At 50.4% G+C, this 24,056-nt stretch overlaps 2 protein-coding genes across 3 annotated transcripts in view; both read right to left on the bottom strand.

Moving 5' to 3' along the window:
* Positions 1–130: 130 nt before the first annotated feature.
* Positions 131–12,794, bottom strand: LOC120531987. The gene is made up of 4 exons (XM_039757925.1): positions 10,090–12,794; positions 6,781–8,807; positions 565–946; positions 131–475 (listed from the first exon to the last, which is right to left on the bottom strand). The coding sequence occupies exons 3-4, from the start codon at positions 926–928 to the stop codon at positions 225–227; spliced, it is 615 nt and encodes a 204-aa protein (XP_039613859.1). The 5' UTR covers positions 929–946; positions 6,781–8,807; positions 10,090–12,794; the 3' UTR covers positions 131–224.
* An 89-nt stretch (positions 12,795–12,883) lies between these two features.
* The window catches only part of LOC120531983 (protein FAM171B), a 28,057-nt gene continuing 16,884 nt past the window's right edge, over positions 12,884–24,056 (bottom strand). Inside the window, exons 2-8 of one of the 2 annotated variants that reach the window (XM_039757916.1) lie at positions 22,812–23,045; positions 20,932–21,024; positions 20,502–20,660; positions 19,771–19,941; positions 18,859–18,975; positions 14,336–14,459; positions 12,884–14,189 (exon numbers count right to left, since the gene is read on the bottom strand). In XM_039757916.1, the coding sequence (XP_039613850.1) occupies positions 13,205–14,189; positions 14,336–14,459; positions 18,859–18,975; positions 19,771–19,941; positions 20,502–20,660; positions 20,932–21,024; positions 22,812–23,045 (1,883 nt within the window). In that variant the 3' untranslated portion in view covers positions 12,884–13,204. The remainder of the gene's footprint in view (positions 14,190–14,335; positions 14,460–18,858; positions 18,976–19,770; positions 19,942–20,501; positions 20,661–20,931; positions 21,025–22,811; positions 23,046–24,056) is intronic. The other variant, XM_039757917.1, reaches the window with a different exon arrangement.

Here is a 24,056-nt window from a genome sequence, read left to right as displayed (position 1 = left end):
GTTTGCTCCTCATACCCTCACTCTCTGCCCCTCCCCCCATCTTCTCTCTTCCACTTGGAGATGCTGGGCCCCCCAAACAGACGGTGGTCTCATCGTGGACGCAGTCCCCGCCCCTCTCTGCCCCTGCTCTCGTGGGCGCTGCTTGGCCAGTGAGTGATTGAGCAGGCACACAGGTGTTACCCACTAGGGGCCAAGAACATGGCATTTATTGGGAAGGGCGCCCCCTACAGCTGCAGTATCTCCCACATGAGGTTGGCCTCCACAACACAAAGCGCCCGGAAGACCTCTGTGGCCAGCACGTCACTGGTGACGAAGTCCAGCAGCCTCCTCATTTGACTCTGTGGGGTCTTCTCACAGAGCACCTCCTCCAGCGCCTCCGGGTGCAGCGTCACATGCAGCCGGTCTGCCAGCTGTGCCACCTGCTTCACGCCCTGGATAAGCACCTCCCGCTGCGTGCGCAAGAAGTGCTTCTTATCTGTGCCCATAAAGACAAGTCGGTCAGTTGAGACCCCTGTGTCCGAGTCGCAGCACCCGATCCCACCAACATCGGGCTCCCTCACCCACCTGACACCATGGCATCGGCCTGGCGGGCCTTGGCTTCGTGGTCTGGAGGTGCGGCCCGCGGAGGACAGCCCAGGGCAGCCGGTGCCCCAGTGATGCCGAGCTGCCCAAACCAGGCCTGCAGCTGGGGGTACGTGTCCTGCAGCCCCCGGAGGATGGCGATGAACTGCTGGCAGTGGGCATCTCCTTTGGAGAGGAGGGTGTCCAGGAGCTCAATGACCCTGCCCTCGGGGTCCTGGATGCTCCGCAGTCGCCTGTACTCGCGGTCCGTGACGAGCGCCTGGCACTGGACATGCTGGAGGACGAGCTGGTGGTCTCCGCTCAGCCACTCGATGAGGTCCACTTTGTGCTTCCGTAGGGTCTGCATTGCGGCCAGCAGGGGTCACTAGAAAACAAGAGACAGACAGACAGCTGGACATGGGGGTCGTAGTGCGTAAGGAGCTCCAAAGACCCTTTAGGGGGGCCCACCTGCTGTTCCACCCCAGAACTGGAACTGCAACTGGGCCTCAGTCCTGCCCTGCCCTGCCATTTCATAAGGTCATGTGACAATGAGCCCTCATGGTGGGCACTCAAAGACCAGCCACTTGCTACACTTGTGACCTCTCAGGGGGCCACAAAGAAGGGCAAAGTGCCCTGGTGGTGCTGCCACCATAACATGCCAACTCACCCTGCCTTTTGGCAGAGGGCTATCTGAGGAATGCTGCCCACTGGCCTGTGTCTCTGGTGGCATAACACTGGCACGAGCTGGGCAGACACATTTTGTGCGTTTCCTTACGCCCGAGTCACACTACACGACTTTTCCATCGATTTTCGGCCTTCATTTCTGTAATCTTAGTGAGTTGTGTCCAATCATGGCATGGCTTGTGTGCCAGTCGTCCTTCGTGACGTCTCCAAGTAGGTCTTCGGGCAGCTCCTCGTGACAGCCAATCAGTGCTCAGCTGTAAGTATACGGAGTACAAAAGGAAAGAAGGACCACCAAGCAGAAGAGGGGCTGTGTGTCTGTGGTCTCGGGTTTGTCACACGACCACTGAACGGGAAAGGGACAAGGACACGCCAGGCTGAACCGCCATACCTGGAAAACAGCCATCCAGCCACCATGCGGCACATTAATGGACTGTTGGCAAGATCTTCAACAATCCATCAGCCTCTGCCAGTCTGGTCGTGTAGTCTGCCATCCTCTGGGCATTGAGGTCCGCACCTGCACTACTAAGTGTCACCCACTCTCGGACTCAGAGTCATGCAGCGGACCACCAGCCATAAGAGTTACTGAATAACAAGCACACTAGAGACAGCCCACCTCAGGCCCACCCGCAATATGATAAACTGCTGCCAACAGCCCCGTGTGTGACAGTGAGGGCTCTGAGCAACGGGCACACTGGGCGATGACGGCGGGCTCCTCTTTAAGGGTGAGCCAAACTCGGACACTTCAGCTGTAACTCTGTGCGTGAATGACACTGCTAAACAAACGGGTGAGCTGGCACAGCAGGGGCTTCAATGACATCGCGCTAGACAGTGAGGGGAAGTGGCAGGACAGCGAGGGTGGCAGCACTCAACGAGACACGGAGTGCAACGGCGAGCAGAACATCAAGAGTGATATCGACATCAGGCGTCAGCGAGCATATCGAGTGTGACATCGGCGGTGACCTCGGGAGTCAGCGAGCACAACATCAAGTGTGACATCGGTGGTGACCTCGGGAGTCGGTGTCACAATGACTTGTGCTGTTCGGCTGCGCCCCCCGGTGGATTTTCGTGTTTTTCTGATTTTTCGTTCTCTCCTCCATTTTGTTTTCTGCGCCCGCTCTTCTGCTCCTGTGTGCCTCTCATAAGCAGGTTTGCCACTTTGTGCCAGGGCTTTCTGCAGCTGCCCTCTTCATGTTTAACTTTTGTGTGCAAAGCCCGCCTGTCGCGTTCCTTGCCCATCTCAGGTCAGCCTGAAGGCCTTCTTTGGAGTCTCTTGGGGCCCCGGCATCACAACGGTTGCTAGGCAACACTGCCCTTGCCACAGCCACGTGAGGTACGGGCCAAGAGAACTCAATGCCAAGCGCCACCTCGTTTTGTGTCGGACCTTTGCCTTCTTGTGCTCCGCACTGCCTGCGTGTCTCTCCATCTTTGTGGGCACTTGAGCCCTGATCAGCTGGTTCATGCCAGGACCACTTGACCATTTTGGTTCTCACGGGCATGTGTGTGTGTGTGTGTGTGTGTTTTGTGAAAGTCTGCCTGTTTTGCACCTCGCGCAGGTCTGTGTCCCGACTTTGACTCACTCGGCCACCGATGTCAAGAGGTCATGCCAAGCAGGCAGCGGTCTCTGTGGGCACTGCCAGTTGGTACTTGCCTGATGAGTGCTCCAGGCTAAAGTAATGCCCTCTGGTACCATCATCAGACCTAACAAGAAAGCAAAGAGCATTTTAAGTGCACTAACTGGCAATGGCACAGGCATGGCACCTGGAATAATGCCAGTGAACTAGGCACTTAGAAACACAAGATGACACAAGACAAACACCCAAAACACTGCCATCTGTCTGCCACTGTGCCATGCCCACTTGTCCACTGCACTCTCTTGTTAAATCCTGTCCCCTCCCTCTCATTCACTGTCCCATTCCTCACAATGACGATGACACCCTACACCATCTCCTGGGACTCAGACCACTCACCATAAGGGGCAACATGCCGCCCCCTACTGGCCAGGAGGCACCGTGCTGGGATTCCAACAGCCCTCTGCATGTGTGGAGGCATTTCTAGCCTGGCAGGGCTGCGGGCCTCTTGCCAGCTTCTCCTCAGGATGCCAGCGTCTCTCGCTCTCTGGTGCCCCCGTGGTATTAAGCGGATTTCCGTATCCATGTATAAATAAACTTGGGGACTTTCCAAAACAGCACGAGTGGCGACCGCTGCCCCCGACATGCTGTGCAGTCAGAGAAACACGAAAACGAGTGTTGAAGGCCTGGGAAACCAGCAGACGGGTACATGGGGCGGAGGGGAGACCACTCGCTCGGACATCGACAGAGGGCACATGCCACAGAGGCACCAGACAGAGGGCAAACACACCGCCATGCCAGAAGGGTCCTGAAGTGGGCACTGCAGGTCAATGGATGGCAGAGCAGCTGCTTGTACCTCAAAGGGGGGCACGACAAAAGTGCCAGGGTCCACATTCAGTTTGAAGATTCGGTTGTGGTGAACTGCCAGTGGTCGGCCACAAACCCCCAACAACGGCCGAACTCCCTGGCGCAGCCACACAGAGCCCCCTCCTTTGCTGCACATCATGCCCACCAAGCTCACCACAGGGCAAATCTGCCAAGTGCGATGCTTTGTCATGCGGGTCCACGGCAATACACTTGGCCAGAAGACTGGCACTGGCACCGTGGCGTTTAGTGGCGCCCTGGGACCGAGAGAGAGCTCAGCTGATGTCCCCAGGAAGCACTCTGGTGACAGTCCTCAGAAGTGGTCTCAGAGTTCAACTATTAGCTCACGCTGTAAGGAGACCACCGACGGTTCAGTCCAGCACAGATCTTCAAACTGTGTGGCGGGAGTCCACAGCAATACAAGGGGTGTATGAAGTGACGCCCGCGAGGACAAGTGAGGGGACATCTGACGTCACAAAGGCCAGCGGCGATTCAGCACATTGAGGTGCAGCGCTCATCTTTCTCATACAAGTCTGATGGTGGGCGCTTTTTGTGCATTAGGGCCGTGCCACCCAGCAATGACCTACTGGCAGTCACAAAACCAAAGATGGCTGCTGCCACAAGGGCAACTCGGCTCATCTGGATGCAAATGATTTTGAGGAACGTGTGCCAGGATTAATGTTAGAAATTAGAGGAGGTGAGCGGCAGGACATTAAATCTGAACTGACTTGGATTTAACAGACCCACGCGTGGGTATCGTCAGTGCGCTCTGTGTGGCTCGCCGTGTTCTTAGGGCACCACCACTACCCACTGGCACAGAGAACTGAACTGAAGCGGACAGACCAAAGTGGAAAGTCCGTTCATCATCAAACCTATTGGGGGGTGCAGCCTGTCTCGGCTTCATCGGGCACCAGATAAGCAAGGGGCACCCACACCCACGCTGGGCAGAGTCTGAGTCATCAATGGGCAGAGCATGCAGACTCCAGACAGGCAGCCCCCGGGCGCCAAGCCACACGAGTCAGAGGAGCTGCGACCAAGCAGGCCTTTAACAAACAAACCGAGGGCAACACCGAAAGGCAGCAGCAGTGGGCCTGCAGTGGAAGTGGCGGCTTCAGGTTCTCAGGCTGGACACACGACAACTAAACGTGGAACGCCATCTTAACCCATCACGCCGTCCGGTGGCATCGGGACATGTGGAATACCACGGCCACCAGAACCGAGTCAATCAGTGTGGCGCACTACACGGAGCGTGGGCTCGGAGACGTCCCATTTGACTTACAGCAGGTCTGCCCAATCGGATTTGCCACCTCAAGGCCTCCTCTTTGCTTTGGACTTGCCTGTTGGCACGGTGCCCGTGAAGCTGCTTCCTTGGCTTTAAGTTCTTGGGGTCTGCCATCTTAGTTTTCTGTTGTATTTACGTATTTCATCTTCAGAAGGCTACTCATTCGGTGAAAGCTGTCAGTAAACCTGTTTAAAGGGGGGCCGAAAATGACGCCACATCGTCAACCAGTCGGGGGTGCAAATTGGCATTAAGGAAAATTCTGCAGGTATGCAAATAAGACGTTGGCCTGGCTAAACACAGCAGCAACAGCAACAATAATATCTCTCTGTTATCAAAGTTACTCCTGGGACAGACGGGACTTTGGCCATGAGATTTGATCAAGCCCCGCCCTCCTCTCAAACCACGCCCACAGTCTTCTCACCGCTCACTGGAGTGAAAGCTTTTGTCAGACACGCTTCCTGTGCTCTCAGCTCTTATACATTTTTTTGTTTTCCTCACTTTAAGTTCCCAATAAAAGAAAACGGATTCTGTCCAAATCTTATTGAAGAATTTCATCCCGAAGTGTTATCAACAGAAGAAAGGAGTACCCGGGCAATCCGAGAAACGATGAAGTCAAGCGAGTTAACGCGAAAATTGTCAATCGGTTCCATGGCAGATCGGTGAAATGCGTACCAATAGAGTCCACTGAAACAGTTGGTGGTGATGGTGAGGAAGATGAAAACATCAACTTACAATATCATGAAGAACATCTACAGCCGTTAACACCGTCAGGTCTCCCACCGGCCGAATTACTGTCCCATACTAGGACGTATCCAGGAAAGGTCATGTAGTCCATCTTCACTAATGACATGAGACACCAAAGGAGCTCTCGATACGCCATTCGTATTAAAACGTTGACAGTTTCCTGTTAGAAGAGCTTTTGCAAAGACAATTAACAAATCACAGGGACAAACATTTGAAAAAGTCGGTTTATTTAACAGAGAGAAAGAAACGAAATTCACTCACGGCCAGTTATGTTGTCACGATGAAAGTCCAAACAGAATGAAAATTCAATGCGATATTGACGAAAATTTAATTCAAAAAATTGTTTTAACTGAAGTTTTACAGTAAAAGTGTAAGTTTAAAAAGTATTTTGTGTGTTAATTTCAAAGCCAAGCAGAACAAAATCACATAATGCAATGAATACCTCGAACGCATATAATTATTCACTCTGGTTGATTACTCGCTGCAATGTAAAACAGTTAGGTCTAATATGCTTTTGGAACAATAACCACGAAAATAGCAGTCTGTCTAAATTGTACATCCGCATCACCATCCTCGACCGGCAGAGGCTAGCGGGTAGTCCCTGCCCGGGGGTTGGCGAGCGAAGCGACCAGGGGGCAATGCCCCCTAGTTAATAACAGTAAGAATTTGCTTCTTGACAGATCACTAAAACGAATGCCTCGTTTCTACACCCGCTCCTTACTCGTGTAGTTCTACGTTGGGTCGGGGACTCCGTACTACCGCACGCTTCACGTTTAGAGACGTACAGCAAGTGCCCCGTCACTCGGCCGCCTCTCAGATGCTGAAATCAAGTCGGGCGCTTTCATGCCGCACGCACCTGTCCTTTAACTTGTCGGGCGTTCTTCTTTGTAACATTAACTCTTGAAGCCCCTTTTACAAATCCTGTGGCTAAACAAACAAACAAGTGACAAACTGAGCCTGAACTTGAACGCGCTGCTCCCAACTCTAAATGAATCGCCTCATCTACCTCTGGGTCGCGAGGTGCCAGTGCCTATGCTGGCATTGCCGGCCTGAGCGTGACGTCACTCACTCACTCACCCAGTTCTGACCGCCAATCCGGTGCACCGTTAAGCAAAGCACCGCCTGTCTCGGCAATTCGTCTTCTTGAACTCCGCACGAAGCGTTCAGGCAGTGTGCGCGCCGTCCAGCCACTCGCGCATCGCTTCCGCGTTCGCCTGCAGCCAGAGGAGACGCGCGCGCGCCCGGCGCAGGTTTATCACGTCACGCCTCAGGCGCGATGGGGCCGCGGTGATCTGCAGTGTTGGCTTCTCGTGTTAATTAATAGCTGCTGTCCGCTGTGTACGATCCGTCAGCTACCTGATGATGTCTTAAAATTCTAAAGAAGTCTGTAAAATAAATGAAGGATTGACATTGGTTTCCGGATTAATTACTTGAATGTTGAGAAACTGAGCGACTTTCTCGTAAAGAACTCGCTTCGAGGTGATGGTTAATATAAGGAAGTGATTCATTTCAAAGAAATAACCGATTTTAAAGACGGAGCTTAGTTAAACCTACACCTCTCTTAAATACAAGTAACAATACGCTTAAGAAGGCGCTTGTCAAAGGTTGGGGACATTTGAATGTGTTTCGCTTTCGCTCAGTGAGCCTTCGTATTTTGAAAACCTATTAAATAACTGGTGTGTATTTGGCCGGCCAAACCAAATTCAAAATCATCAAAGATCATCAAAGATCATCAGCAATCCCGAGTCCAGTCCCATACTCGGCCAATAGACGGGATTGTGATGATGTTAGAAAAGGCCTTTTGGTTAAAATGCAGAGCGGCTTGCGTTTTCAATGGCGCCTCACCGTGACGTCATGTGCATTAAGAATGACGTTAGAAATAAAGAGAACTTCAGTCAGTCTGTCCGTCTGTCTCTTTGTCCGTCCGTCTGTCTGTCTGTCAGTTATTATCCAACCCGCTGTGTGGACTCGACTTCCAGAAATGACTTTTCAGAAGCTGGCGCCATGCCCGGGGTTTGTTTCCTGCCTTGTGCCCTGTGCTGGCTGCAGTGGTGGAAAGAGTACTGAAAATTTGTACTCAAGTACAGATACTATTACACTGCTGAAATAATACTCAATTACAAATAGAAGTACTAGTTTTAAAAAAGTACTTAAGTAAAAGAAAGTACAAAGTACTCCTCTCAAAAACCACTCAGACTACTAAGTTACTTTTTAGCTGTTGATATTTAATGAATTATTGATAACTAGCGAGTCAAACCGTGTAGAAAACCGCTACTTCAAACATGTCTACATTACTGATAAACTAAATGAATGGATCACATTCAGGAGATTTGTGTTCTAACAAAGAAACCTTAAACAGGAGTTTTGTCTGTAGTGTGAACTTTCACCAGAGCACTGCAAACTCTGGCCTTTGCCTTAGAGCCTTGGACGTAACAAACATGTCTTGGACAGCTCACCTTCTGAACCTGTTGTTAAGTTTCGAAGTCTGCTTCATCCTCATCTACCTCTGCATCATTCTGGACCCCAAACAGATGAAAGCTTTGATAAAGTTGGATCCACCATCAGTTGTCGTCCTTCATCTGTAATCATGTATTGGCAATGGACATCATCAAGAGCGCCAGCAATCATGTCAAATGTGTGAGACCCTCTCAATCTTCCCAAGGACTCTTCTTCTACACGGTGGCAAGTGACACCAAGGTAACGTTTCTGATGAGCTGACCAACAATCAGTGCTGGTTGCTTTACCCAATTCTGCAGTCACAGTTATCTTCATGTCATCGGCAGCGTCATAGATTGTGGTGTGAACGGTGGACCTGGAGGTGACCTTGGCTTGAGCTTGCAATGTGCTGATTAATTATTTGAAAGCTGGCTGTTCAAGCATTGCAAATGGCTGTCGACCTTCACATGTTCACAAACTGATGATGATAAGCTGGTCAGCAGCTGCTTGAAGGTCACGTTTGCTTCCAGTTGGCAACATGACATCTGGTAACTTGGCTTGCTTTCTTGCTCAGAGCTTGTTTGGTGTGGCGGTGGTCTCTGTTGACGACTGGCTGATGTCACAACGATGTCACGCTACTACTGATCAATCTTTGATGGATGTTTTCTCTGGAAAGATCACCGAAGAATTATACAAAGGAAAATATAAATGACAACATTTTAGTCAGACTCTAAACATCACTTCCTCACATCACTACTTTTATCACCAAAGGAAAAACATTAAAAAAAAAAAAAAACCCATTCAGCTAAAGTAATGATTTGAGCTAATCTTTGATTGTTTAGAATGATGTGTGGTAAATTGTTCTAATCGTTAGTGATCAAACACACACAAATGTCATTTCTCTAGTCGAACCCATTTAGTTATGCAGTTCCAATACTGTACTGTGCATTGGGCCCCAGCGGGCAGAAATGTTCAAAAATAGCGAGCACGTTTGACAAAAATACTGCATGTGTGGATTTGGTTTTTGGCCCAAACTGCATGGGGTGAGTCTTACGTGGACATGTCTGTAAAGGGGAGACGTGAGCAGCACCACAAGCCGTTTTCATTCTGATACCCTAATGCCCGAGTTTTCCCATCACTAAAATGTAGCTCTAATTATCATGGGCGCATAGTTGGTATCTACTGCCACCTTTCTTCTTATGGCTTTCGGTGCTGCCACCCCAGCGGCTCTATGAGGGTTACGTGACTGATGTTACTGATATAACGTGAGGTGATGAGAGCGGCTCCCTAATACTTTGTGAGTGGATTTCATGATAGAAATGAGGCGAGTGTGCGAGTGTGCGAGTGTGAACACAGCTTAGCTACCTCAGAGATACTCGGATGGCAGGCTAGCGGGCGACTTGGCTTCAAGTAGGTCTGGCCACGCTAGCTGGTCACCTCAGATGTATTAAACGTTTTCTTACCATCGTGTGTGTTTGAGATTACAGGCTGAAGTCTTGTATGCTGAATCACTGAAGATGGTGGACAGACGTTAGCAGGCTGTGTTCTGTCCTCCAGTATCACGTGTGGCCAGCGGCACTCACCCTCCAGTATCATAATGGCCAGCGGCACTCACCCTCCAGTATCATAATGGCCAGCGGCACTCACCCTCCAGTATCACGTGCGGCCAGCGGCACTCATCCTCCAGTAGCATAATGGCCAGCGGCACTCACCCTCCAGTATCACGTGCGGCCAGCGGCCTCACCCTCCAGTATCATAATGGCCAGCGGCACTCATCCTCCAGTATCATAATGGCCAGCGGCACTCATCCTCCAGTATCATAATGGCCAGCGGCACTCACCCTCCAGTATCATAATGGCCAGCGGCACTCACCCTCCAGTAGCATAATGGTCAGCGGCCAGCGGCACTCACCCTCCAGTATCATAATGGCCAGCGGCCAGCGGCACTCACCCTCCAGTAGCACTGGTCATGTCCACTGAGTTGAATGTTGCTGTCCTCCATGAAGTTTATTTCTCCAAACCTTCAGTCCTCCAATTACTCCAAAGCTCCTTCACTGTGCGATTTTGATCAAAAGCCGGTGCAGTGTGGCAGTGCCCAGATATCAGGGTCCATCGGACCATCGGACCATCGGATACCTTTATTGGCTACCAAAATGTCAGTCAAAAGTCTCAACAGTAATTCAAATTGTTGGCATACTCAGGAATAAATTGTGATTTGAAAAGTAGATTCCTTACTTTCATTTGTACTTAAGTAAAGTTACAGAATTAAGAAATATACTCATAAGTACAAGAACCCCAGAAAACGACTTCATCACAGGGACGTTGTGAGTAATTCATCACTCCCACCCTGGTTGGCTGCGTTTGGCTCCAGCAGACCCCCGCGGCTTGGATGATTCAAACTGTGCAGAGAGATTTAAAATGAAAAGACGCTCAGCCGGAAGTCGGATTTTATTTAAAGTGGATGGATGGACTTTTCGGAAGGCCAGCTTCTCTTTACGTGTCGTTTGGATGTTCGTCATCGTCCAGTGATGGACTTTTCATCTTCATTCAGCTTACTGTGTTTGGAGTCCTTAAGGTGTTAAATATTTGAATCTTTTTATAGCAACACAATGCATCTTGAAGCCCACCTGTCGACTGGCGATGCTAAACGGTTTATTTATTCTCAGTTCCTGGGGACTGTGGTGCCCCTTTGGTTACCCCGAGTTGTGTGCCATCCAGTGCACTGCTTTTCAAGGTCAGTCCCGCGGACCCCCATGGTGGCCGTTTTGTTTGCTTCGGCTGATTTCGGAGTTAATGCCTCATTTTTACTTTCACTTGATCTCTTTGTTTAGTCATCTGGCCTGCGTAACTTTCTGTGAAGTTCAAATGCTGCCGATTGGCGCGGAGCAGAGCAGACGCGGGTGCAAATAACATTCATGGCTGCTTCACATCATCTGCCTATCGACACCAAATGACCGGGCAGGGACGCTTGTCGCTGACCTCATGGCGGTCCTGTTGTCAGCATTTGGATGCCCTTAACGACTGGAGTGACGCAAGCACCCCTCAGCACTCCCCACAACGCACGGGTGTCCCTTAGGATGTCATGGACACATAAAGGCTGTCCCCAGACGTAGACGTCTTGATCAAAACGGCAGCCACTTCACCGAGCAGTCGCTGTGACGCTCCCCCCATTAGTGCGTCTACTAAACGATGTGACCAAAGACACTCGGTGCCCCGCGTTCACTTTATTAGACCGAAACACAAAGTGTGCACATTTAAAAGCAGAGCCGACGTATCATGTGACCTTACTGAGAGTCTCCAGCAGAGTCCAAATGTCCTGGGCAGCCGTTAGACGAGTCCTTCAGCGTCCAGATAAGCGGCGTCTCTGACGTGTCGCAGCTGCCACTCCCTCCAAGGGACACCTCGAAATGCCTGAACGGGTCCCTTTGTATCCCAGACTTTGACCCCACCACAGATGAAGAAGCACTCGCCCTCTGGCCGATGTTGCTTCTCTTTCTCCGCAGCCCCCCAGGACGCCTACCATGCAGTGGATGCCAGCGCAAGCGTAACACACCTGGCGGCTCACCGTCCTCGAAGACCTGAGGCCACCTACGCTGACCACGCACTTGGCGCCCAGCGCACGACGTCCGAGTAAAGTAAGCGAGCCTACGGGAATCACGACGGGACGCCTCCTGTCCGGCCTGATCTGGCGCTCGGGTCTCAGGTGTTAATGTCCTGACGGTGGGCCGAGAGGATGGCACCTTAGGACCCTACTGTGACAAAAGAGGAACTGAAGGATGTCATGTCTGGGGCAAAATACAAATATGTCCGACTTTCATGGAATTGAAGAACAGAAAAGACTAAACGATGAGAGTGGCGACGGCAGCCGAGGGAATTTGACAGACGCACAGCAGGACTCTTTAGGGCTCGTCAGTCGTTTACGTTGGAGTGGTGGGCTTGAAATCCAGGAAAAGAGCGGCATGGAGCCATTGGAGGACGGCGGGGTGCTGTGGGTCTCCTCCTGTGGACGCGAAATGAGTCTGTGAAGACGACCTGCGTAGGGCTGAAGGGGCGCAGGTCACAAAGTTAGCGTTTCGAGACCCACGCGATATCTTCATCAATAGAAATGGAATTCAGTCGGATAAAGATTTGAAAAATGCCAAAGAAAAGAAAACATTTGAATTACATAACAGTATCATTTGGGTGACCATCCCTGGACGTCACTAAAGTCCTCGGTTTTGGTGGCACTTCTGTTTACATGATCAAGCCTGCGGGGGTCCCCAGATGGCAGGAGGTCCGGTGGTCATGAAGAGCAGTGCGCAGGTCCTCGGCCCACCTCGGGCGTTGACAGGCTGCTGCCCCCTGTAGTCGCATGAACAGAGCCAGCGAAGAAGCACATAGGGTGGTCTATGGCGCCTAAGCCGGAGCGTTAAATAGTGGAAATCGAGGGAGCATCCTGGCATCTGGCAGCAGGTTAGGCCCGGGGGTCTGCACCTCAGAGCTACTGTACTCACTGCACTGGCACAGCTGGCATAGCCTTGAGACCCCCTCAGGGCGCGCCATCCACTCCGCTAGTGTCCAGTTTACGGGCGCATAGGCTGCCATGAGGATTTGGGTTTGCAGACAAATGGAGATTAGCATCGGGGTCTGCTGTACCAGAGAAGGGGCACGAGCTACTGGCGGTGGCGTTGACTTTGGGTCTGTGGATCGAGGGGTTTCCGCTTTGTTTCCAGACCCGGTTCTGGTAACACAACAGTGGTGACAAATTAAAAGTGGCAGCTAACATTTAATTGGTATTAAAGTGTAAATCAGTACACAAAAGATGGTATAAAACACTGACGAGAACCCCGAATGGAGACATGCAGCCATGCAACCCCCTGCCGTGCCATGCAGCGACACAAGTCGTGTAGAAAAGGGAAACGGAGGAATTGTGCTTGTAGCCCCGGAGCGGGTGGGATGTGATGTGTGTAGACGTCCGGGGCAGCAGCCGGGCGCACTCGAGTCGGAGACTGGGGCGCAGCAAAGGCAAATGCCACGTCCCCCTGCCCGCCGTGTCCAGTGAGTCTGCCCCCCCTGGCTTTAGTCATCTAGTTCATGTTCACCAGAGGCTTCTCTTCCCTGCCCTGCCAGCTGCCCTTTTCTCCTTGTGCCTTGCCCTTGTCTTTGCTCAGTCGTAACCTCCTCGTGCCCTGACTGCCACTGCTGGTGCCACTCTCACTGCTGCTCAAGTGCAGGTCCTCCTTGCTCTGAGGGACACTCTGCAGGAATGTCTTCTCTCGCTCCAGTTTGCGACCCGGATGATGTTCATTCATGTCCAGCCCCGAGTCCAGGCTCGTGTCATTACTGTCACCAGGCCTCTGCTTTTTCTGCAGGTCAATAATTGAATGGCGCACTTGTGCCACGGGCTTTCCCTCCAGAGAGACAAACCAGGCACGGGGGTGCGGAGAAGGCTTGCCCTTGGACAGCTCCATCAGCGTCTGTTCCGAGATGCCCTGCAGTTCACTGCAAAACGGGCCCATGGCCACGGCTTCGTTGAGCGTTCCCGGCACGGACACCGACTCCAGCAAACTGCTGTACCTGCCCCAGCTGCCGCCGGGATTGCAGGCCGAGCTTTGTGGACCCTCGAGGACCTGCTGTGCCTCGCCGCCTGGCAGGTGAGGGAGCCCCGGCATTTTGGGAAGCGTTTGTGTGTAGCTGTCTTTGCTGGAGGACGGCATCCCTTTGTTGTACGCAACTTGGGCCTTCCTGGGCAAAGTGGCAGACTTGCAGCCGGCCAGCTGCTCCGAGGCGCCAAAGAGCTCCGGGGCTGGCAGGATGGCGACCGGCTGGTTGTAGAGGTGTGCCAGTCCGTAGACCGCCTCGCTCAGAGTCAGGTGCACCTCTTTGTGCTCGTCCGCCTGTTGGGCTCTTGCTGTGGCTTGTGAAGGACAACGGCGTCCATCCTCGGCACAGTGTTCCTGGGAAGGTCGCTTCTCCTCCGTCTTGCCGTTAGTGGAGGTTGTCTGGTCCTTCTTTAAGGTGTCCGCTTTAGACGCCTTTAATTTCCTTCCTCGGGGGGCACAAACCGAGCCTCTGGGAGAAAGAGCAAGAAAGAGCAATTAAAGACAGGTCCGAAAGTCGCGGCCACACGATGGACAGTGCAGCGGGAAACAGCAGTCAGTTAGAACTGGACACAACGGGCACGGCACACACGGTCCAGTTAAGAAAGGGGCACTCACTGGCAGTAGCAAAAGAGCAACGCAAAAAAGCCGATGACGATAAGCACAGTCCCAGCCAGGATTGCCATGAGCAGGTGCGTGTGATACAAAGCAAAGTCCGCCATTGAGGAGCGGCCAAAGGAACCTGTAGACACAGAAATGGCAAAAATATCACCGGTTAGCCAACGTCTGGATGGCACCTCTAACCTGTCCTCTGCAGGGATGGCAGCCAATAGGAACAACATACAGTAGGCACTGCCCACCACTCTGCTAAACGTATTCTTATTTATGTGGCAGACACGTAACAGAAAAAAAACGAGATCTGGGGCGCAGTCTTAACGTGCAAATAGAAAGGCCACGCGCCAACGCAGTCATCAGAGCGGGCGACATGCCCACTTCCCACCTCAGTACCAAAGCCAACTCTTCTCTGTGTTCGTCTCTCACCTCGCGCACTTTGTTACATAATCCCCTGGCACTTCCTCCACCTGAGCACTGGGCACTCACTTGCCTGGCAAGAATTAGAACGGTGGAGACGTCAACAGGCCATTCAGCCCAACAGAGCTTGCCAGGCCACTTCTCGTGAACGTCTTTGTGTGTATCAAGGAGTTGCACTTGTTCGGGTGTTTCGTTACTCCTTAGATTATGGATCTGTTGAGCGCATCTCTCTCGTTTGAAATTGTCCAACCTGCGGACGTTGCACTCGAGCTCCAGCCTCACAAGTGTGCGCCACATGGACAGCATTCTGGACCAAAACCTTTCAATGCCTCTCAGACAGCCTTGGGGTCCCAATGACTCCTAATCCACTCCCCGAGGGGCTTCAAGTGGAGAAGGACAAACAAACTGTCATGGCCTTCACTTTACTATTGGCACGTACGGTGGACTTGTCTCGCTCAACCGAAACTCACCTCCTTTAAGTCAGTGGGGAAGTAACTGATGTTCTCACTCCGAGGGTCTGTGCACAACCTGGCAGGACCTGATGGATAACGTTATAGAATGAGCTTAATGTCAACTGGGGGGAGGTGGCGCGGTGGGTAGCGCTGCTGCCTGGCAGTAAGGAGACCCGTCTGGGTTTGCCTCCCAGGTCCTCCCTGTGTGGAGTCTGCATGTTCTCCCCGTGTCTGCGTGGGTTTCCTCCCACAGTCCGAAGGCACACAGGTTAGGTGCATTGGCCACCCTAAATTGTCCCTGGTGTGTGCCCTGCCCGGGGTTTGTGCCTGCCTTGCGCCCTGTGACCCTGTGGTTAGGATATAGCGGGTTGGACGATGTCTACCCGACTGATTGTCTTCCCTGCTCTTAAAGTTGTAGGCTCTCTCCTGGCCGAGGGTTCATTAGATTTGAATTTCGTTTGGTCAGGTCTGACTGGCTTGTGTGGAATGCTACTTGCTTTTTATCTCCTGTCTCTCTCGATGTATAAAATCCTAAGCCTCAAGTGCAGTGATTCTACTGTATGTGACGTTGTTATGTCATGCTGTAAATCAGCTTATTTTAAAACCTACATCTACACGTTTGGTGTCATTCTTTTCAGAATTTATCAAACTTTAATGCGATGTTGTTAGATTTTCAGATTCTTATTCCATTTCTACATTATAAACTAAAATATCAGGAATTCACGTCAAGCGAGACAAGACTTTGTGCAAAGACATTTAACCACGCCTGGGACCGGAAATAAAAGACAAAGAGTAGATGACAAGGACAGCTGCTGTACAGGCTTTTAAAAGTTCAAGATGAAGATCACGCGGCACAGCAGGAGCAGCAAGCCAGCAGCTGATCGAGCAAAGAGGGGGTGTCACCGTGTAAGAGGGGGCTTCGGAGGAGCATTCAGCCCCCCTCTTCACAACGCGAGCGGCAGAGACACAAAGTGGCTGGCGCGTAGTTCAGGCCCTTAAGCCCCCTAGTAAATTCAATAAAATGTTAAAAAAAAAGATTGTCGATCTGATACTCGTTTGGTGACTGGAAGCTTGATTGTAATTGTATAAATACAGTGGTGTGAAAAACTATTTGCCCCCTTCCTGATTTCTTATTCTTTTGCATGTTTGTCACACAAAATGTTTCTGATCATCAAACACATTTAACCATTAGTCAAATATAACACAAGTAAACACAAAATGCAGTTTTTAAATGATGGTTTTTATTATTTAGGGAGAAAAAAAATCCAAACCTACATGGCCCTGTGTGAAAAAGTAATTGCCCCCTTGTTCAAATATCACCTAACTGTGGTGTATCACACCTGAGTTCAATTTCCTGATTACTGCCACACCTGTTTCAGTCAAGAAATCACTTCAATAGGAGCTGCCTGACACAGAGAAGTAGACCAAAAGCACCTCAAAAGCTAGACATCATGCCAAGATCCAAAGAAATTCAGGAACAAATGAGAACAGAAGTCATTGAGATCTATCAGTCTGGTAAAGGTTATAAAGCCATTTCTAAAGCTTTGGGACTCCAGCGAACCACAGTGAGAGCCATTATCCACAAATGGCAAAAACATGGAACAGTGGTGAACCTTCCCAGGAGTGGCCGGCCGACCAAAATGACCCCAAGAGCGCAGAGACGACTCATCCGAGAGGTCACAAAAGACCCCAGGACAACGTCTAAAGAACTGCAGGCCTCACTTGCCTCAATTAAGGTCAGTGTTCACGACTCCACCATAAGAAAGAGACTGGGCAAAACGGCCTGCATGGCAGATTTCCAAGACGCAAACCACTGTTAAGCAAAAAGAACATTAGGGCTCGTCTCAATTTTGCTAATAAACATCTCAATGATTGCCAAGACTTTTGGGAAAATACCTTGTGGACCGATGAGACAAAAGTTGAACTTTTTGGAAGGCAAATGTCCCGTTACATCTGGCGTAAAAGGAACAGAGCATTTCAGAAAAAGAACATCATACCAACAGTAAAATATGGTGGTGGTAGTGTGATGGTCTGGGGTTGTTTTGCTGCTTCAGGACCTGGAAGGCTTGCTGTGATAGATGGAACCATGAATTCTACTGTCTACCAAAAATCCTGAAGGAGAATGTCCGGCCATCTGTTCGTCAACTCAAGCTGAAGCGATCTTGGGTGCTGCAACAGGACAATGACCCAAAACACAGCAGCAAATCCACCTCTGAATGAAGACTTTGGAGTGGCCTAGTCAAAGTCCTGACCTGAATCCAATTGAGATGCTATGGCATGACCTTCAAAAGGCGCTTCATGCTAGAAAACCCTCAAATAAAGCTGAATTACAACAATTCTGCAAAGATGAGTGGGCCAAAATTCCTCCAGAGCGCCGTAAAAGACTCATTGCAAGTTATCGCAAACGCTTGATTGCAGTTATTGCTGCTAAGGGTGCCCAACCAGTTATTAGGTTCAGGGGGCAATTACTTTTTCACACAGGGCCATGTAGGTTTGGATTTTTTTCCTCCTAAATAATAAAACCATCATTTAAAAACTGCATTTTGTGTTTACTTGTGTTATATTTGACTAATGGTTAAATGTGTTTGATGATCAGAAACATTTTGTGTGACAAACATGCAAAAGAATAAGAAATCAGGAAGGGGGCAAATAGTTTTTCACACCACTGTATATTAGGCCCATTTTTCATTTTATTCCGCTCACTGCTGGTCTGTGCGCTCGTTGCTAGGGTTACCGCCCACCTTGTTAGGGGTGTGTCCTCAGAGGTCATGACGTTTAGACTCCGTGCTCACAAATGTACAGTATGTGCGGTTCTGTTCTTGTTTCTGGACCTTCAGGCTTGTCGTTTTCTTCCCTTTTTCCATATTTCTAACCTTCCTTTCTATTTTGTAAAATATTATGAATGCTCAATAAATATTTAAGAAGCTTTGTCTTGTTTTCATGGCCCGGTTGTTTCTTCTTTTGTTATACTTTGGACTTTTAAGCCTCTTCTCCATTTATGGGCCTGTGCAGACCGTAAGCCTGCATCTTGAGTTTGGAGCTTGGCTGCATAAAGCGTTGTGGCCTCCTACATTGGTGCAGACCTGTGGTGGGCTGCAGGTCTGGACTTTGTCATCCAGCGGGGTCCCCTACATATTGCAAAGGAAGTTGTTGCTGCCCCCTGTCAGAATGAGGACTTACTGCTGTGTGACTGGTAGTGCCCCATTGCCCCTCTCCTGACTTTACCCAGCGGCACGCTGTAATGCCCGTTTGTGCTTTTTCCCTACCAGACTTTATATTTTCTCTTTTGGCTGCTTACATTTCCTGATCCAACCAGTCACGACCAGTCACATAGACACAAACCATATAAAGAATACATTTGAACATCTCTGAGAAAATGTAAAGGGGTAACAAGCAATAAGGAAGAACATGTCAATAAAAAAGCGCAGGAGCAGAGTAAGTGCATGTCCAAACCAGCCTTACATTGGCATTACGACTACCGACATCGAGACGAAAAGCAGAGCGGGAGGTAGGAAGATGATTTGTGAAGAGAGAAGAAATGAAAAGGAGGTGCAAGCAGAAAATGCAGGGAGAGGAGCATCTGGAATGAGGCAGAAACAGAAACTCCAGCAATGAAGCAGGAAGATGAGCTACACGTCAAGTGCCAGCCTGGCGTACCTGAAGTCCCGGGCAGAGGTGCCGCCATCCAGTAGCCCAGGTGTGGAGCCACATAAGACCACACAAGGCCTTCCTCTTCCTGCCTGATGGTCCCCAGACCTCGGCTCAGCCAGCCACCTGCAGATGACATTACAGAGGCTCAGAGAGACTCACTTGACTAGTAAAGCCTGCAGAAGAAGAGGACGTTTGTGCCCTTAGTGCCCTTAGTGCCCTTAGTGCCCTGCAGTTTACAGGCTGTCCACAGCACACATCTTCTTCAGTTTGCACTCCTCGCTCACCCGCACACCCTCAATTACAAATACATTCGACGTCTGTGCTCTCGCGCTGGCCTGGCAGCGCAGTCTCTGATGTTTTCTGTCACTTTGACTTACTTTGTAGCCTCCCCTGAGGTCATCAGAATGGATAAAGTTCGCCTCTTTGATTCTCAGTGACTGATGTTCTGCTTGCTGATATCTCAGGATCTTTGGTGTTGTGTCCCATCTCCTCGGCGTGCTTTAAGATTGTGAAATTACAACTGAGACACCTAGGGGTCCGTGGAGTCAGACCTCTAGGAACGTCTGCTTTAATTTAGACAGCTGGCAAAGTCATGTGTGGCGTTGCAGACAAGCTGACCGCACCGGGCACACATCAGACCCCCGGCCCCCCATCTAGACATGCAGTGTAAGCTGCAGCTTTTATGCTCAGAGCTCACCGACAAAGGCAGAATTTAAAAGAAAGATGGGCAGACTGATAAGACGGGGAGAAGCTGCAGTTACTCCAACAGTGGAGGGTTTGTCGAGTTCACCTTCACAGCATGTCTTCTGCAGGTGTCCTTCCTCAACAGCAGGCCGATGCCATTTTACAGAAAACAAATGTTTGGCTCCCGCTCGGTGACGTGTGGTCTGAGGTGTAAATCGTTCTTAGCTTACGTACCGGTTTTCATGTCAAAGGTCCAGGCTGGAATCGTATCTGCTGGCCCTAAGCGAGTGCCCTCTGGCAGTGGCAGCAGGATCTGAACTGGGCCAGCCACTTTAACCTTCTTGCCGCCGGAGAGCAGATGCACACTGAGAGCTGCGATGGGCTTCAGCTCAAAGCTCTTGTAACCTAAAGCGACAAAAGCTCGTAAAGTTAGACAAGCTCCGTAAAACTGAAGCACTTTCTGAGTGCCGACCTCCGCTTCGACACTCGTGATTTGCCAAGGCTTCATGTTGTCGCCCAAAAGTCTCCCCTTGTCAAATTCCTAAAGCTGTACTAATGTAAGCCCTCCGTGTATCTGGCTGTGCTAAAGGCCGTCTTCTCTGTGCCAACTCAAAGACTTCCTCAGCCCCCCTTGTTACCCTGAAGCCTGGCACACATTCAGCCTGGAGCAGTTCATTTCGTTATCTTTAGCCTGGCATTGCATGCCAAGCAGCCTGCCACATAAAAAGCACATAGAGAGTAAACAAACAACCAATGCCAAATGAGTGTCTTAACATTCTATACACGCAGCGACCCCAAACACAATGACCCCAGAGCCTCGCCACCGCGCCGCCCCACACCGCTCTCGTGTGCCTTCTCCTTTCCTTGACTCCCATTGCTCTGCAGCTCTCCCTCTGCCTGTCGAGTTTCATTCCTTTTCTATTTTCTGTGGCAGCGTTACATTAAATAAAGGTAAGCACACTGACCTGATTTATGACTGAGCACCCCCATGGTGTATGGGAAGCAGTCCCTTTCTATGGGCAGCTGGGGCTGCGTCAGGTAAGCGGTCACACTGGACATGTTTGCCCGGTCTGGCAGCTTCAGCAAGCCTTTTGCGAACTGGACACTAGGCTGCGACCTGCCATCTGGAGAGACATACACATGCTCATGGAGTGGTTTGAACCATACAATGTATTGGTGAACGCTGTTGTGATTGCCACGCTGAACAGACAAGATGCCAGGGCAGATGTGACCCACTGAATGGCCACTTCATTACAGGGAGGCAGTGGACTGAAGAGACAACGGACACTGATGCAGGGTAACAGGCTGAGCGGAGCAGAATGCACGCTGGCAGTAGGTGCCCAGTGGGCAATGTGATGAAGAGCCACTTTATAATAAATGTAGAAAAGGACATACCTGATAATTTTCCAGTAATTAGCACAGAATCTTCAAACAGCCAGATGTTGCCTTGGCTTTGTGGGTGCAATGAGAGAGTCACAGACGAGAAGACTACAAAAGACACAAGAGCAGAGCTGGTGAGCAAATGGACTGACGAGCGGGACCCCACATACTACACATGTACTGCACGGACCCCACATACTACAGGGACCCCACACTCTACACACATACTGCACGGACCCTGCGTACTGCCCACGTACTGCACACGTACTGCACGGACCCCACATACTACAGGGACCCCACCTACTGCACGGACCCCACACTCTACACATGTACTGCACGGACCCCGCACTCTACACACGTACTGCACGGACCCCACACTCTACACACGTGTCCTATTCCCAGACTGCACTGCTTTGGTTCAAAGCTGCCATCAACTACAAGTCCGCTGTTGTTGCTAAGAGAATGTGTGGAGGAAGGACTTTAAAGCCCGAAGTCATTTGAGCTGCAGACACGTAACTTGTTGTGATGGACTCGTACCTGGCGAGTCACTTTGGGTCACATGCACAGCCCTAAATAAACTCACACATCAGAAACGTCACTCTGCATTGTAATGAGAGGCGCTGGGGATCAAAGCAGTTAACTGCACCTCAATTCTCGACTCCTCTCATTTCTTTGTAAATGTTTAGTCCAAACGGGCACTGCCAGGTGCAAATGGTGCCAAGCTGACTGGCCCCAGCTGTAAGTGGCCTCTATTGTATTTATACCTGCCTGCTAGTTAAGGAAAAACACTGAGCATCTTAATAAGAACGACCTTAAATGAACAGACAATGCGGAAAATGACAGCAGCCATCTCTCTGATTCTGACCTCGAAATAAAACGCACTCTCTTAGCAATGTCTGACATTACAGACTGTCAGCTGAGACTCCTCATCATCCACTGAAGTGAAAAGAGCTGCCACCCTGACATGCTGGATTGTGTGTCCCCAATGAAGCCACTTATTCGATAAAGTTGTGGCTATGGGGCAGTCAAGAGGACAATAATAGAAAAGGCCACTAGATGTCAGTGCCACATGGCCTTCTAGAACACGCTCTAAGCCCCTCCCTCCACGTGGAGGAGGCTCCTCAAACACAGCAAACCTCCGTCCAATGATTCGCTTCTGTCTCGGTTGCGTCTGCCACATTGCCTTCCTATTGGTCCACGCTGTTGCTATGAGGATATCCATGTATGGCCAACATTGGATAAACAAGTGGAGTCTGTCAGTAATGAGGCCGATCGCTCAGCACTGATGAAATAACAAAGTACAAAGAAGTTTAGCAAGCCCAATGAAACGCTTCCTCAAATACTCAGGCCCGAAGTGTGGACTAATAATAAGAATAAGACGCAAGCAGTTGCAGGTCAGAGCTCACAATCTGATCTTGTAGGTCAGAGTTCAGAGTTTGTGTAACCTTAAGAAATGAGAAGGCAGCGTCCCAGAGGACTGAGTGCTGTACCCCCCGCCTCTCACGCTTAGCCCCCCCCCCTTAAGTCCAAGTGCTTAGACAAACAAGCGGGCATCCTTTATTTTAAACATCTTCTATGGTGATGACCATCCCAGAGAGCTTTATGGGTAGAAATGTAGCCGAGGACCACAGGCAGGCAGGCAGGCTAAATGACCCACTCTGGTGCTGAACTAACTGGTGATTCTGTGACTTTATTCCAGTCCAGCCACTACACCGCTGGCATTACTGCTCCACATCCCCAAACAAAATGGTGCCACAGTCTGAATTCTGAGCACAAACTGCCACAGGTCAGTGTGAGAACACGGCGGCCTACTTGGCGACCATTTCGCTCTTTGCTGATCCTTACAAAAGCACTGCTACAAATTCTGCTACCTGGCAGCACCAATGGTCACTCACTGGGCATTTTGCTGGTTTTCCAGGGCAGTGGCTTTAGCATAAAGCCGTCCGTATGGGCAACAATGGTGAGAGGCAGCCCCAGTGAGTAGGGGACCTTCAGCACAATGGAGCCGTCGTCATCCGTAAAGCCCGAGTTGGTCTTTGAGTGGTTCACAAATACTTCAACAGCCGCCTGCCGCAAGTGCTGATGGCTCATCAGATCGTTGACTTGGACCCTCAGTGTGAAGACTGAGCCTGTAAGAGGGGACACAAGAAGGCAGTAATTAGAGCCTCACGTGGGCCAGGCGCAGGTTATTCTTATACTTCAGTATTCCTCAGAGTGACCTCCACCACGGCCAGTAAGATGAGAAAGCTCGGCATGGCGTGAGGTCAGGAGTGGAGTCTATCTGGGACCGTCACTCTCATTTCATCTTGACAGTCACATAGTAAGTAGTGAGGGCACAGTAAAAATATCTGGTAGGGTCAGGAAACAAATTGGGCCAAAAACCTGAAAGGAATATGGACAAGTGCTATTTGTAGATAACAAGAGCACAAGTCAAAATGCAGGGGGCATGGCGGGGCAGCAGTTCACAACTCGGCGCCCGCCGCTGCTCATTCACTGCTTGTAAGGGTGAGTGAGTGTTTCTCGATGGATGTCTGATTTTCCTCCCAGAAGATGCACGAGTCTAAATCGGCCTGTGATGGATAGTGCCGGGTAGGCTTTGGAGCCCCATGACTATGAACTGGGTGAACTGGGTTTATGAATTTTACGCTACTCTGAGAATAAATAAATCCAACTCTAAATAAATAAGACGGGCAGGACAGACTTTAGGTACGAGGTGAACTCCTCCAGCTGCTCCATTGATTTCGTAGTCTCATAGTGTTTCAGGGCTGCTTTTGTTCAGTTATTCTAATCAGTCAAATGGTGGTGGCAGCTCAGGGCACAGGGCAGGACCCCAACTCTGAAGGAGGTGCCAGTCAGTCACAAATCAAACCTGCATAGCTACACACACACAGTCACTTACTGTATATTTTAGAGGGCCCGTCATCCCAATCAGGGACATCTTTGGGGCCGAAGCCGTAGCTCACCCTGCAAAAGGTTCAGAGAAACAAGCAGGGAGAACTGTAAAGCTGTGCAGCGCCCAGGGGCATTTCAAAGGTTGGCAGGTATCCATGTCTTAGCCCTCCCTTTGAATTTCACACGTTAATTAAAATGAAGAATGGGGGTGGGAGTCCCCCTTGGGGTTTAGCTTGCACTCTTCACGG

This window comes from Polypterus senegalus, chromosome 6 (assembly GCF_016835505.1).
Source record: "Polypterus senegalus isolate Bchr_013 chromosome 6, ASM1683550v1, whole genome shotgun sequence".
Lineage (NCBI taxonomy): Eukaryota > Metazoa > Chordata > Cladistia > Polypteriformes > Polypteridae > Polypterus > Polypterus senegalus.
This window is presented reverse-complemented; position numbering and strand designations above follow the sequence as displayed.